The sequence below is a fragment of the Coenobita brevimanus genome, chromosome 18, assembly GCF_032717465.1.
Source record: "Coenobita brevimanus isolate Jiangsu-jjx chromosome 18, ASM3271746v2, whole genome shotgun sequence".
Lineage (NCBI taxonomy): Eukaryota > Metazoa > Arthropoda > Malacostraca > Decapoda > Coenobitidae > Coenobita > Coenobita brevimanus.
Genome location: NC_136971.1, coordinates 2,653,516 through 2,670,000, shown reverse-complemented (window position 1 = coordinate 2,670,000; position 16,485 = coordinate 2,653,516). Strand labels below are relative to the sequence as shown.

General features: G+C 42.4%; 1 protein-coding gene across 1 annotated transcript in view; it reads right to left on the bottom strand.

Moving 5' to 3' along the window:
* Positions 1-16,182, bottom strand: part of LanB1 (laminin subunit beta-1) — a 179,607-nt gene extending 163,425 nt beyond the window's left edge. The window contains exon 1 of the mRNA XM_080266111.1: positions 16,066-16,182. Within this exon, the coding sequence (XP_080122237.1) occupies positions 16,066-16,126 (61 nt within the window). The 5' untranslated portion in view covers positions 16,127-16,182. The remainder of the gene's footprint in view (positions 1-16,065) is intronic.
* Positions 16,183-16,485: the final 303 nt, after the last annotated feature.

The following is a 16,485-nucleotide window of genomic DNA, read 5'->3' as shown; positions in this document are numbered from 1 at the left end:
AAGGACTGTTTGTATGTTTTATATGTATCCTTCAGTATACAGAGGGATATTCAATTTAGTAGCATTTCTCCGGTTCCATCATCATTTATCACAGTTTGCGAGCGCCTTAGTAACGTAGCCACCTTTGTTTATACTACAATACACATTACGAGACTACTGGAAATGAAAAAGCTACTGTTTTTCAAACAAGTCCCCTCGCCTCTCCCACAGCATCCCCCACACTCGAACATAGCTTGTCAACACCGTATCAATGTAAGAGGACTAACTCCACTAATATAAGCTTACATATACGTAATGGATGCCTATAGTAAACGTCAAGCCTACTGATTTCCAAAACTCTAGTTCCCCAATTCCTCACCCCCCCCCCCTCCCAGTTCAGCACATCTTGTGAAGATCGTAATTCTGTAACCATCACTGGTTGTGCAAATTTACACACACACAGTCTCCAGCACAGGCTCAACCTATCAATTTTTAAGGTTCTAGGCATCCACCCCATCACCTTCTCGAGCATCACAGCTTCTGGACATTAAGCCCCCACTCCCAGCTTTAATTATTCTCTCCTTAAAATACCAAAATACGGGAGGGATACGTCTCAGATCTGCTACACTACAGAAGATAGTACCGTAACTACTAAGTCAACACAACTTGTAACTATCAGTTCCCTACTGGTACATCTATTACCCAGCACCCCGTCTCCAACATCACAGCTTGTAGACTGCATACCTCAGTAACCAGGCCACCTTTGGCTGTGCAATTTCACACACACACACACACACACACACACATACAGACCTTGGTCAACCACAAGCCCATTGTTTTTCAAGGTTTCAACCCCCCCCCCAATCGGTTTATCACAACCTGTGGAAGTCATATCTCAGTAACCATTCCGCTGATGGCTGGACAGGTTTTCACACGACAGCCCAGTGGTAAAGGCCAAATTTGCTGATTTTCAAGAATCAAGTGCACCTTTCCTCCCCAGCATAACAGCTTGCAGATACAGTACCTTCTCAGAAACGGGACACCTTTAGTTAGGCAGCTTTCGCTACGCACACAACAATCTTATGATCACCGCATTAATTATCAAGGTTTTAAGTCCCACCTCCCACCCCCAGCACCCCTCCACACATAAATTTGTAAATGCAGTGCCAGATTTAATTTTGGATCCCCAAATTTCCATGAAGGTCGTTCCCCTCCCCTCTAAAAAAAAAATGTTGGGGAAGAAAATGGCTAAAGTCAATCCCACTTCACCCAGAGTCAGAATCCCTCAATTCCATGTAAAACCATTCTCCCTAAGCATCCCCTTCCACTCTACACACACACACACACACACACACACACACACACACACACTATTCTATCGTTTCTAATAACTGAAACAACTGCACGTACGACCATACAAGAAAACCTCAACTGAGATTCGCAGTTCGGCAAACATTACTTATCGAAGATTTTATCGTTCTCCTCTGTTCCATCTGATAACATTTTTTTCTTCTCACCACTCCTATCTGCTTTACGATCATATTCATCAGTTCATAACTTTACGTTACTCTCAGTTTATTTAATCTATCAACGCCGACAACTTAGGCAATTTGCATCTCCCTATAACTAACAAAAATCCCTCTACAGTATTTGCCAGTTTAAGTATCTACAGTAACTCTTGTGATGGCTAACCTTACGTGTTCACTGTACCGTTATTTGCTTCTATGTACTCATACATGTCATCTGCCATTCTATACAACTGTTATCCATCCAGCAGTGTTCGTTCATCGTTACAGGGGCACAGACTCCCTGTCTGGTATTCAGAGGCGTCAAGGAACTGTGTCTGGGTAATAGTAGTCTTGTTGCCAAAGTGATATAGACATGGACCAATTCTGACTCTCTCTCTCTCTCTCTCATAATATAATCTGCCTTATTTTCCTTCCTATTAGGCCATGTGCTTCCCCTCTCCTTTCTCCTTTCTTGCCCTTTCCCTTCCCCCTCCTTCGCACTCTCCCCTTTCCCTCCCTCCCTTTTTCCTTCTCCTTTCCTCCCTCCCTCTTTCACCTTTTCCTTCTCCCTCCCTCTCCCTTTCCCCCCCTTCTTCTCTCTTCCCTTCTCCTGCTCCCTTCCCTTTCCCTGCCTCCTATCTTTCCCTTTTCTCCTCCTGATGCCTCTCTCCTGTAACACCTCCCGCATCCCATCACCTCATCATACCTCTTGCCTAACCCTCCTGCTCTCTGCACCCTCTCACCCCTCTTTTTCCTATTACCCAAACCACTTTCTCCATCCAACACTCAACCACTACTCAAATACTTTCCCTCTCTCTACACCTCTATCCCTCCCTACCCTCGTCTCCCTTGCTTTGCTTCAATTCTTCCTCCCTTCCGTCGTCTTTTTTCCTTCCCTTCCTCCCTCCCCTTCCCTCTCCTCCCTCCCTCGTCCATTTCTTTCTTTCAACTCTCCCCTCTACTTCCCTCCCTCTCTCCCCTCATCTTCTTCCATTCCTTCCTTCCTCCCTCCCTCCCCTCATCTTCTTCCATTCCTTTCTCCCTCCCTCCCTCCCCTCATCTTCTTCCAATCCTTTCTCCCTCCCTTCCCACATCATTCTTGATTGCTTGCTTTCCTTCCTCCCTCCCTTCTTCCCCTCACCATTATTGATTCCCTCCGACCCTTCCTCATCATTCTGGCTTCCTTTCCTCCCTTCCCCACATCTTTCTTGAATCCTTTCCTTCCTCCCATCCTCCCCCCCTTCCTCATATCAAACCCCCCGCTTTCCTCTCTCTTCTCTTCCCTTCCTCTCTCCTGCTTTCTTCCTTCCTTCATCTTGTTTCTCATTCTCTCATCATTCTAGCTTTCCTCCGCTCCTCCCCTCACATCTCCTCCGTCCTCTCCCTCCATCCCACATACATTGCCCCTCTCCACCACAAAACTCCTCTCCATTTCTTCCAGTGATGCCTCCCTTCCTCCTTCACACTCACCCTTCATAATTACAACATTCTCCGTCCTGTCCTCTCCCCTCCTATCTGGCACTAACTTGTCTTTACTCCCTATATTCCATCTTCTTTCCTTCGCCACCATTACCTCTCTCTCTCTCTCTCTCTCTCTCTCTCTCTCACACACACACACACACACACACACACACACACACACACACACACACACACACACACACACACACACACACAAACACACACACAGCATCCAACTCCCACCCTCCCTCCTACACACACACACACACACACACACACACACACACACACACACACACACACACACACACCATCCAACTCCCACCCTCCCTCCTACACACACACACACACACACACACACACACACACACACACACACTCCCTCCTACATTTCCACCACCACCATCTCTCTCACGCCAATCTTCCCCCACCCTCCCAGCCGCCCTCCCTACCATCTCGGCATACCACTTCGCCTTCTTCTCAGCTTTCCACATCTGCGTTTAATCTACCCGGAATCAGTCACACACGTCACACTTTCCAACAAATTTTCCCCCCAAACAAGTAATGAGTGCAAGAAAACATTACAAATCAAGAAAGTATTAAACTGGAGCTCTGTTTTTTCTCTGTATCTATTTACACAACTTGTTTTGGGTCCCCCGGCACGACATGGCCAGCATTCCATAAACAATGGAGTGAAAACTGATATCTCTTGAGAGGGAGTCGTCTGTGTAGTGTACTGGCCTGATACGGAGAAGATAGCAGTGCCAACAACCATTTTATTTTGTCATGTGTTGGAACGCAGGTTAATAACACTTTTTTCTTCATTATACTAATTTATCATACCACCATAAATGCCATAGGAAAAAAATGATACTGCTATCTGAGTGCCTGAAAAGATTCTCTCTCTCTCTCTCTCTCTCTCTCTCTCTCTCTCTCTGTATTATACATATACTGTGTATATATATATATATATATATATATATATACAAATGTATATATTTATTTATTTATTTATCTATTTCTATGTATTTATTTACATTTGTGAGCGCTCTTTAGAGCTACAGAAACTAATCAACAATTCTGGGTACCAGACAATCGGCTAATTGTAACCCTCTAACCTCAATACCATTTTTTTTTTTTTTACGCTGAAAATATTTTGGGGGGGCGGCAGACAGAATCCAATAACAAGTCATCATAGTGAAATGAAAGAGGTAAAGGAGACCTGTTACACTCCTCATGAATTCTATCCGAAGCTGCACTTAGAATCGTCTAGACCCTAGAGGATAGAAAAGCTCACAAGTGAAAACAGTCAACAGCATTTTTGGACTGCCCCCATTAGCTAATCTATGTACTTCTAACGTAGCATCCTCTATTTCTTCTTCATAAACTCCTTCACAACCTCAATAGCAAATTTCAGCATCTCACGCTAAACTACGTCCGTGTCGTATCGAAACTGTTACCGGTATCTCTTATCAAAAAACAATATTTCCATGTGTCAGTAGAATTTTTCACTCTCTCCCTTTTCCTTAAAACTTTCTTGATCAGCCTGTGTCATTTCCTATCACCCTTCCTCTCTCCCTCTTCCACCTCTGCCTCTCTTCTTCACACGCTCCAACTTTCTCCAAGCCTCTTCCTTCACTTCTTCCCACGTTCCCCCACCATCTGTGTGCCACGTCTTCGTCTTCCCCTTCTTTCTCTTCTTCCCTGCCCCCCAGCCCCTCCCCACACACACACACACACACACACACACACACACACACACACACACACACACACACACACACACACACACACACACACACGTCATTTACGTCCTCCTTCCCTCCTCGGCAGGGTCCGCATTCAAAAACATTCTTAAACGTACGCTGTGCATAGGATTGTTTATAACGTGATCTTCGTTGCGCATACCACTGCTTGTTTACCGTCTCATCTTCATTTATAGGGCTACCAAGCGCTGCACAGCCAAGCCAAAGCGAATAATTACGTACTGTGGAGACATGATCATCGTACAAAATGGTAAAATACATGTCTTCTCCATTTTCTTTACTTGCCTCCTCCTTCCATCTCAACCATATCTGCCTTTATCCCTGATTTCCTTCCCATTGGTCTTTACTTGTTCCTTCTGGCCTTACCCTCCTACCTCTGGCACCCCCTCCTCTTCCTCCCCTTCCCTGCCACCCCTCCCTCTTCCTCTCTTTCCCTGCCACCCCTCCTTCTTCATCCCTTTCCCTGGCATCCCTCCCTCTTCCTCCCATTCCCTGGCATCCCTCCCTCTTCCTCCCATTCCCTGGCATCTCTCCCTCTTCCTCCCTTTCCCTGGCATCCCTCCCTCTTCCTCCCTTTCCCTGGCATCCCTCCCTCTTCCTCCCTTTCCCTGGCATCCCTCCCTCTTCCTCCCTTTCCCTGGCATCCCTCCCTCTTCCTCCCTTTCCCTGGCATCCCTCCCTCTTCCTCCCTTTCCCTGGCATCCCTTTCCCTTCCTTCCTTTCCTTGGCATACCTCCCTGTTCCTTCATTTCTCTGGCACCTCTACCTCTTCCCGTCTTTCCCTGGCACTCCCATCTCTCCCTCCCTGTCTTTGGCATCCCTCCCTGGTCATCATCTTCCTTTCCCTGTCACCTCTCCCTCTTCAACCTCTTCCTTCCTGTCACTGGCACCTCTCCCACTTCAACCTCATCATTCCGTTCCCTGGCACTCCGTCTTTCCTCTTCTCCCTCTTACCCACTTTCCCTCCCCTCACACTTCGTTCTTCCCCCTCTTCCTCCCTTTCCCTGCCACACTTAGCTCTTCTTTCTTTTCTCCTACCCCCACTTCCCTCCCTACAACTCTCTGCCTTCCTCCCTTAATTCATTTCGCTAGTCCTGTCCATTTCTCTTCCTCATCTTACTCTCCTACCCCTGGCACCCCTCCCTCTTCGTCCCTACTCCCTTTCCCTCCGCACCAACCTCCCATTACTCCCTCCGCGCCTGTCTTCTCCAGTTTTCCTGAATGACTTCAAATGACTTAGCCTCCTTCCCTTCCCTCCTCCCACTCTCTCCCGCCTCACCACTTCGCGCCAGAATAAACAAAGCACCCTCATTCCTTTCTCCTAATTTTTCTACTACATTTCCTTTCTGAATGCCTGCCAGAAAAAACACCCGCACTATAGTGCGTCTGTTGTGCTCTGACGATCTCTTACCTCTACCACCTCATTTGATGGCCAAGTGGTATAAAACTGAAGGTCGTTTTGATTCGTAACCAAGGAGACTCATTTCTGCCTCGTTTCAAACTCACTGAATTTCATACAACCACAACTTAGTACTCGAGTTGTGGGACTGGCCCAGATCCGTCAAGTAAAAACAGCCTTCTTCTTTGCTATCCTTATCTCATTCTAGTAGTTCAGTTACTCTTCTAGGAGCTGCCTAGCATGGGCCAACAGGCCTACTGCAGTTATCCTCTCTTCTTATGTTCTTATGTTCTTAAAACGGCTGCTGAAGATGCATTTCTTCGCAGCAAATGGGAAATGATTACATCATTATAACGGTGTACAAATAAGTACAGAGACAGAAGAAAAGGACACAGATGAACTCGTTTAGCGACACTGCAGATTACCACCGATCGAAATACGCTGTAATACCATCTAAGGAACTGTAAGGGTAGAGGTTGACTAAGGCTAAATCTAACCTCTCAAGATCCAACAATCATTCCTGAACAAACTAAAATAGTCTGAAGATAGTCTAAGAAGAGACAAAGGGACTAGCGGTCAGTTTATCAATTTCTTAAATATGACGGCGTACTATTGCGGCCAAGTATTCATTCCCATCCTGCTGTGCCTAACCAGTACCTACGATACTGTCACACACGATCTCGGAACAGTTATTATATAGACTTTGATAATACCAACAGAAAGAGACTGCATAGCTGCTGTTATCAGCCAGTATTAGATATATAAGAACATAGGAAGAGAGGATTATTGCAGTAGGTCAGCTGGGCGATGTTGGGCGATTCCTACAAGAGTGGCTAAACTTCTAGAATACGAAAAGGATATTACAGAAAAAGCCTCTTCCAAGCCCACCAAACCCTTCAGCCGAAACCGGCAGAAAAAAAAGTGAGAGGAAACACCATGCAGTATAGAAAAAATGGCGTGGATATTTTTGTGGAAAGTGAGAAATTCATGTAACGTGTGCGATGTTATTTTTAAAGGTTCCAGATATCAGGGTGGGAAGAAATACTTGGCCGCATCAGTACGTAAGTTTTATTTTATTTCCATATGATTTTATTCACTTTGAGACAATCAAAACAGTTAAATGATAACGGTCACTGACCCCTTCACTATAAAAGGTCTCCCCTAAAATTAATAGGATCGTCCGGAGGCTGCAAAACTCAACCAACAAAATACGGCGCAATGCATTAAGCACATAGACTGCCATGTAGATACCGGTACAATACCTGGGGTCAGATTAATGAACAAACCTTACAATTATTACAATATCGTAACTAAGATTTTATTTATTTACTTATTTATTTATTTATTTTTTTGAGGGGGCAGGACAGATGGAAAAATTCTACTCTGTCCATTCCTTGTACTTCCTGCAAAAACACATCTTAATAATTGCACTATGATTTTCCTCCAAGATCTGTTTTGTAAGAACGGAAGAAATTTCTGTGTGTGTGTGTGTGTGTGTGTGTGTGTGTGTGTGTGTGTGTGTGTGTGTGTGTGTGTGTGTGTGTGTGTGTGTGTGTGTGTGTGTGTGTGTGTGTGTGTGTGTGTGTGTGTGTGTGTGTGTGTGTGTGTGTGTGTGTGTGTGTGTGTGTGTGTGTGTGTGTGTGTGTGTGTGTGTGTGTGTGTGTGTGTGTGTGTGTGTGTGTGTGTGTGTGTGTGTGTGTGTGTGTGTGTGTGTGTGTGTGTGTGTGTGTGTGTGTGTGTGTGTGTGTGTGTGTGTGTGTGTGTGTGTGTGTGTGTGTGTGTGTGTGTGTGTGTGTGTGTGTGTGTGTGTGTGTGTGTGTGTGTGTGTGTGTGTGTGTGTGTGTGTGTGTTAGGTAACGTGATCAGGTGTTCATCAATGTCGGCAGTGCCAGTACCCGTGGTGGTGGTACTGGGCGCCCGTCAACACACACCACTCAGGTTACTGATGTTTACGACTACACTCAGGTCCTGGGTCCGTATTCATAATGGGTCTTCAACAGTTTCTATGATGATCTGGTCTCCATATCAATCAACTTCTTCACTCACCAAGCGTATTTTTACATTTCAACCAAGTCAATACGATGACGCATTCTATATTTTATTCATGCTATCTCCACGCGATCGTACTGAAATCATAAGAGCCTTTTGGAACCGGAGACGTTTATTGTTCCTTTCAATAAGAGAGTTCCTCTGTGATTTGAAAATGCACCAACTGTCTGGTGCCAAGAATATATATATATATATATATATATATATATATATATATAACAAAGGCGAGTGTTTGCATGTTTGTTACCTATAAACTCGGCTCCCTTAGGGTCTACCCCCACATATGATACATATTCTGAATCAGCCTGATCCAGGGAGTGTTTTGGTATATAATTTATTAGGATTATTTGTATGTTGAAAAGTTACATAAGGTATATTGACCGAACGCTTAATCAGCTCTCCGCAGGAGCTTGCCGAAAAAGTCCGGGTGGGAACCTTTTCGGCTAATATATATATATATATATATATATATATATATATATATATATATATATATATATATATATATATATATATATATATATATATACAGTCCGTGCTGAAGCGGTAAATCAAGACACAACCAGTTTACTTACTCAACTTGGAGGGTTATTAACGGCGGATGCGTTAATGAAGACTTAATAACCCCTAAAGTTCGACGAGCCTATCCCAGGGGGAAGGGGGACTATTATCATCTGGAAATAACACTAAAAAAAAAGATCGTCGGACTGGTAAGGCTACATACTGTAATGAACAATTTAGTTTCGTTGTATAATTTTCACATTTAATAATCACCCGGTTTGGTTGTGAAGTGTTCTTTAGCTGTATGAGTAAAGTTTAAAGTATAACCATGCAATCTGCTTCACAGTTTAGTCTCACGAATGTTTGTGGATCCGAACATTGGTACTCCCTTTTGTTCAGTCAGGGTCAAAATTTCGATTGATAATGGCGTATCTCAATTACCCACGTAGGATAGGTATGTCCGTCAATTTCCCCTCTGACGCATCATATTAAAGAGAACATCTATGGCTAGAGAAACATAACAAACTTTGCTTAGCTTCGGCATAGTTAGCAGACGACAGTGAGGAGTAGAGGTGATGTATTAAGCACACTTCGTCCCCGACGGTACATATTTTTATTGCATGTAATCGATGTTTGTATATTATATACTTTTTTAAAATGCCTCCATTAAAAACGACTGGAAGTCTCCTTGACTTTAATTAATCTAGATGTGTCTATATAATATAATAACCTAGTTTTGCCTTTCCTTTTATCATTACACAATCCTGAAGCGAAAGTTGTCGACAAGGTCACAAGCAGAAATCCTTGAAGCGAAAGCTGTCGAGTGGGCTATGAGTGGGTTGTTTTGTTGCCAAGAAATATGTTTGGCAGTTTTGACTCCTCACGACAAAATAAAAGCCTGCAGTGTCTTTCGAAAGAAAACGTTTAATTAATACTGATACATCTGGCTTAAGCAGACTTAATTCAAGCCTCAAGTTTACCCCTGTGTTTAAAATGACCTCAAGGGACAACCCACTCTGAATGCTTAATGGCATCACTGTTTGCATCCTACTGTTATGTGATGATTTCCCTATGCTTAGTTTTCAGCCACGCTTTATTCACACCGGGTTTGATCAGATTAAGGTCAAACAGATACTGATGGAATATTTAGCCATAAGTTACTACGTTCGTGTTAGTTACATGAACAGGTATTTGGATGGAAGCGATATACATTACGTAGGTAAATCCTGTAATGATGTGGTGTTACATTACGTCTATTCGCCATCCCAAAACTAATGTACTGCTGTCTATTCCGGTGTTGTGTCCAGCATTTCACACTATACAAAAGTAAGAAAGGAAACCCCAAACTATAGAAATTCTCATAAAACTAATACGCATTATGGTTCAATACTATATCTTCTGGAAATGGAGCATAAAATATAGCGTACTTCTCTTTTAACAATGTTATAATCACTGATCTCGTACATATAATAAGGAATTTACAAGAAGAGATAACTATATAATGGACTGTTCATTTACAGTTACAGGACACTGTGTAGAGAAAGCTAATGCCAATACCGATCACGCCCCTGTTGTAGCAAAGATGAAACAGACCGACGATATCGACCACCACTGACCTGACCGAACACAGCTCCAGGAAGTGGCGAGTCAAGTTACCATCCGCAAATCTTCAAGACAACAAAAACCTCCCTACTGATGCTCGCTCAACACTTTCCAGCCTAACTTCTTATGTTCTAAATCAGCTAGCAGCACAAAGTAAGCAATGCTTTTTACTCGTAACATTTTGCTTAGAGCTGGAACGCAGTCTGACATGAGAAAAGCAATGCTGTATTTGTCTTAACTTTTCGCTCAACAGACAGATTCAGAAGCACTTATCCACTAAGTGCATCAGTGCTCGCTGTAGTTATACTGTATCCGGTATTATTAAAACAATATTTTCACTCCGGACTGAACAGTACTCTTACAAAACAAGAGGGGAAAACCCAGTAAATCCATGTGCTTTCTTAGAACTTTCTATGATACCCAAGCGTTTTTTTTTTTTTTAAAGAAACAGTAAAGATTCTGACATCAGATGCAAAGTCTGGAGAAAAATATTCTTCTCATAAGTCAGGGGTGGCTGTTCACCAGGCGAACACTGGCGCAGCTAACCTTAGTGGAATCCGTTAAATCTAAGCCCTTCGCAGTTTCCTTCAAAAAATTCTCTTGCGGCAATACGTGTTACAAGCCAGAGGCAGGTACTTTCTCCTCTGGTAGCCGGGTCACCAGCAGCAGCAGCAGCTGCTGCCGCGCCCCGAGTGGAGTGACCTGTGCTGGTGGATAAATTGTGTGCCAGTGTCACGCTCGGCTGGCCCGCACACCTTCACTTCATTCTTCTCACTCTCTCTTCCAACTTCTTTATTTACTTCTTCAGCCCTATGACGTATTATTTATTTCAATCTTGCCTACTACAGACAATTTAGAATAAGTTTAGGGGGCACTTTCGAAATGGAAATTACTTGTATAGGCCTATATAGGCTGTGATAAAATTACAGTAATCAAACTCTTCAGTTCGAGAACTGAACAGAGTTGCTGAATAAAATCGTCTGATGAAACAAGAAAGACAAAATTCGTTTCCGAACTGAAGGGGTGAACACTGACGCTCGCGTTATTTACTCAGCTGAATAAAGTAGTCTGACTATAAACGTAAAAGGACATGAACTGCCCTGTCCATTATAAGTATATCTGTGACGGTAATAAGATTCAGGCTCCTATGGCATACTCAGTTGAAAAAATCTGTCTGGTGTTAGCTGGAACATAATGAGAACGAGAGTGTAGTCATAAGGTTAACACACTTATTACGACGATTTTTTTAAAATTCAGACTTATGATTTACGGAATTTTTATTCAATGCTAGCAGTGATGAGATTATGATTATGTGTCAAACCCCCCTTCACTTGAGAGAGAGAGAGAGAGAGAGAGAGAGAGAGAGAGAGAGAGAGAGAGAGAGAGAGAGAGAGAGAGAGAGAGAGAGAGAGAGAGAGAGAGAGAGAGGCAATACTTGTGCTCGTCAACAAATCTCAGGGCGGAATATTTGACTCTGCCCAGTGACCTTGATCTTCGACTAATTACTTTCAAGACTACTTCATTCTTTAAGCTTTAACTCTTTCAAGAAGTCTGGTTTAAATATGGTCAAAACTGTTTGAGTTGACTTTGTCCACTGACAGTGACCATATCTTTTCCAAGTGACACAGATTTTCCACTGGCTGTTCGCCAAATCGAATCACTTTATACTCTCCCTAAATTGAATCCTTCCACATATTTAACTCTAAATCGGATAAAAACAGTTCAAGTTGACCTTGCCACGTAACCTTGACCTTTAACCTACTGTTCGCAAGCACAACAGGTCAACTAATTGGGTGATCCTCAACGTACCCACCAAGTTTAATTTAAATCAGATTAAAACTGTCCTAGTTATTATGTTCAAACAAACACAAGGATCAACTATGATCTTGCCCTGTGACCCTGACCTTTGACTGACTATTCTCAAAACCGAATCCCGTCTTTCTTGTCTGACAACTCATCCACCAAATTTGGCGGGAAAAAAAAAAAAAAAAAAGTTGACATTGCACTGTGACCCTGACCTGTCATTATACTGTTCAGAAAATCGAATCCCTGTCTTCTTGCTGATCCTGAACCCTTTCACAAAGATTGGTCTAAATCGGATGAAACTTTTTTAAGTTAACCTTGCCATGTAACCTTGACCTTGAACCTACTGACAAAAAAAAAAAAAAGGTCAACTCCTGGGGGGGATCCTCAAACAATCCACCATGTTGATTCAAATCAAATGAAAACCTTTTTTTTTTTTTCCACAAACCCACAGGTCGAAATTTTACCCTACTCTCTGACCTTGACCTTTCACTATGTTCTCAAAATTAAATCACTTCATTCTTGCCTCCCCCTCAACCCTTTCCCCAAGTTTCATCTAAACTGTATAAAAATAATTTAAGATTTCTTTGCTGGCCCAAACACTGGCCCCCCACTGACCTTACAGTATATTTAAAAAAAAAAAAAAAAAAAAAAAAAAAAAAAAAAAAAAAAATGGCTGAACCTCCATCGTTCTACAATGTTTGGTCAAAATAGGATAATAAATGTTGCAGCTTTGTGAACACACACACACAGTGATCAAAACACAACATCCACTCATGCATTTTTTTTTTTTTTATGCAAGAAAGAAGGAACCAAAAGCCAGGAGCCCGCAAGATTGTTCCCTCCAATAAAAAACAAAAACAAGATAACAGAGAGCCAGATTCAAGATCCGCTCATTTCAAGATGCTTGGACACACTGCGTTTGAAAGACTGGAGATCATAGGCAGTAGGAAATACATACAGAGGGAGACAGTTCCAGAGTTGACCTGTTGCAAATATGGAGGACTGGGAGTAACAGTTAATTCTTGCATTAGAGGGCTGGACAGAAAATGGATGAGAGTTTGCTGCTAGATGGGTGCTATGCGCCCGCCGTAGTGGTGGAGGGATGCAAGCAGACAGTTCAGAGGAGCTGTGACCAATGAAGTAGCGACAGAAAAAGAGATAAAGATGCAACAGTGTGGCGAAGAGACTGAGGCTGAAGGGAGGCAGTAAGAGGAGAGTTAATGAGATGAAAAGCCTTTGACTTCATCTTGTTGAGAAGAGCTGTACGTGGGGAGCCTTCCAACAGGAGAGTTGTACTCTACACAGAGGCGAATAAAATGCCCGTGTTTAAAGTCAACAACTGTGGAGGGCAAAAAAATGCACGAAGTCGGCTTAGTACACCTAATCTCTTCGAAGTAGATTTTATAATAGAGGTAATATGATCTTTCCAAGATAAATCCCGAGAGAATGAAACCCCAAGTATATTCACAGATGATGCAGGAATGAGTTGGATATTTTTAAAAATTAAAGGATACTCCTGCAGACGATTCTGTCGGGTTGAAAGATAGAGAAACTGAGTTTTTGATGCATTAAAAACAAGATTACTTTTATCCCAATCAGAGATATAAGCCAAGTCAGACATTAGGTGTGTCATAACCTCATCCCTTGTTTCTTGAAGTAACTGCTGAGATGGGCGTGCGTGTGCGGGTTAAAAGAAGGTAAAGTAATTAAATAAAAACTATAACTTCAACGGAATATAGTCGCATGGAGACAGGAGTACAATGAAACGAGAAGAAACTCCCGCTCCCACCGAACTGCATTAGGGCTAAATCTGACGTAGCCCTGTGACCGTGAGAATAGACTGATTACTTTCAAAATCGAATTACTTCATTATTTCCTAGCCGTTCACCTTCCACCAAGTCCGAGTTAAATCAGATCAAAACTGTTTGAGCTGACTTGTCTAGTGACCCTGATCTCAGATCTTTCCTTGCGACCTTGATTCTTTTTTTTTTTTTACTAACTGTTCTGAATATCTGAACTCTTTATCGTTGCCTTAAAGTAAGCCTTCCATAAAATTTAGGCTGAGGCTGACCTTGATCTCGGGATTATTGTTTTCAATAACAGGAGGTGAGCCTCCTGAGTGATCTCGAAACAAGTTTGACCCAAATCAGATAAAAATTGTTTAGTTATATTGTTCACACACTGCAACACGGGACAAACTCTGACCTTGCCCTGTTACCTTGACCACTGACTGACTGTTCCCAAAACCGAATCCCTTCGTTCTTGCCTTAAACTTTACACTTCCATCCACCAAATTTGGTCTAAATCAGACAAAAACTGTGAGTTGATCTTGCCCTGTGACCATGAATTCTGATCTTTACGACACTGACCTTTGACTGATTTTTTTCTTTCCAGCTGAATATCTTTAACTTTGCCTTAATAGTGTACCTTACCCTGAACATTTCCACAGTGTCTGGTCTACAATGAACAAAAACTGTTTAAGTTGATCTAATGCTCGTAAAATTACACTGCTTCATTCTTGCCTTACTTCCAACACGTCCAGAAAACCTGGTCTAAATCGGATAAAAACAAAGTTGAACTTGCCCTCTGTGCTGACCTTTGATCTATTGTTAAAAAAAAAAAAAAAAAAAATCGGCTGACCTTCAATCCTCTACCAAGTTTGGTTAAACTCGGATCAAACTGTTTATTCTGTTAACAATAGCACACACAGGTAGAACTTTGCCCTTGCCGTGTGACCACCTCTAAATGAAAGCTCTCAGAATGGAATTACTTTATTCTTTCCATACCCTCAACTCAAATAAACCAACTCCAAATCAACAACCATGAACAACCATACATTTATTTACAGTAAAACGACAACACTCCCAACGCAGGCTATGAAATTATGGTCAAGACAACACTGGAACTATGGGGCCGCTCAAGAGACTCAACGTTCTCTTTGCACTGAAATACATGCTTTCGAAGGAGGAAAGATTTAAGACCTCGTTCCACTGGGGTCGGAATCGGACACAGGGCCATACTGTAAGTGGCTTTGGAGATTTTGTATTGCCTCATCCTTGATTACTTTTTGGTGCACATTCCACTTCAAGGTCCTCTTATGTGTTACTGATACACACGGAGTCGATATTGAAACATTTGTAACATGAAAGAGAATGAATGATACGGTGCAATATGAGAAAAAAAAAAAAAAAAAAGAGGAAAATATTACGAAGCGTTCTACGCACCCTAAAATAGAGCCCATATTCTGACGCAAACTTAACGATCGTATTGGTCGGAATAAAAGTAAATAAATTAGACATAGTTTCAAAGGATCACTTTTGGGCATTCAATTTCTTCATGCCAGAGAAGGTGTACGTGGCAGTAAGAAACGTTATGCTAAGGACGTGGTTCAAAGAAACGATTTTTCTTATCCCAATTTTTGCCAAGATCTACACGAACGAACTATTTACGTCAGAATATGTCTGATTCCGACTTCAATGTGATGAAGCCCTCACCCACGGGGGCCGGAGTAATTCTTTGGTAATACTTAAAACACTGCCTGCTTCTTCAACTGTTTTCTTTACAATATATTTTCCATGCACCACTCAAACAGGCATTAAGTCCACGTGATACACACGGAGAAATACAAAAAAGGAGACAGCCATATCTAAAACGAGGTAACAGGGGACGTGGAAAATATCTTTTGTTAAGACCCTCGAGATGAAATGACGGCCACCTGACAGCTTAAGACAATGTATGTGCAGTCGTTACCAGAATATCAACTCTTGTAAACAGATTTGTAATTTGTAGTTGTGAAAAGGCCTCAGAAAAAAAAAAAAATGTTGGTAGTCTTAACTTTACAAAATCTGCTGATAGGACGGGAGAAGCTAGTTTTCAACGCTTCTGAAGCTACAGTTAATACTACTACACAGAGTCCTGAAATAAGTCGATACAGAAAAATAACAGGTTACAAAGCACACAAAAAGTACCATGGTAACATGTTCATTGTACTGACCTGGACACACGACGGCGGCCAGAACCAGCAAAGATAGGCCAAGCAGGTAAGTAGGCCTCATCCTGCCTGCTGGGGGTCTGCTCAGATGTCTGCTGATGATGATCGCCTGCTGCTTGCTTCCACTCGTCACCATCAGCTCAGGCAACCATCCTGACAAAGACAGATTAATGCTATTACCAATTTTCTAATATTATATACCGTTCAGTCTGTCCTAATACACGGAATATGCAGGTAAATCAAACTCAACATTATATCGAGATACCGTAGTGTATTAACTCTCTGACCTCAGGACGCATCCCAGTGGCTCATAATACCTATTACTGTTCAACGTAACATAAGGACGAAAATTTCAATCCCTTTGCAGCTTATTTCATGTTGTTCAGTGGTAGAATAAGACAATACTTTGGTTCGACATCCTCT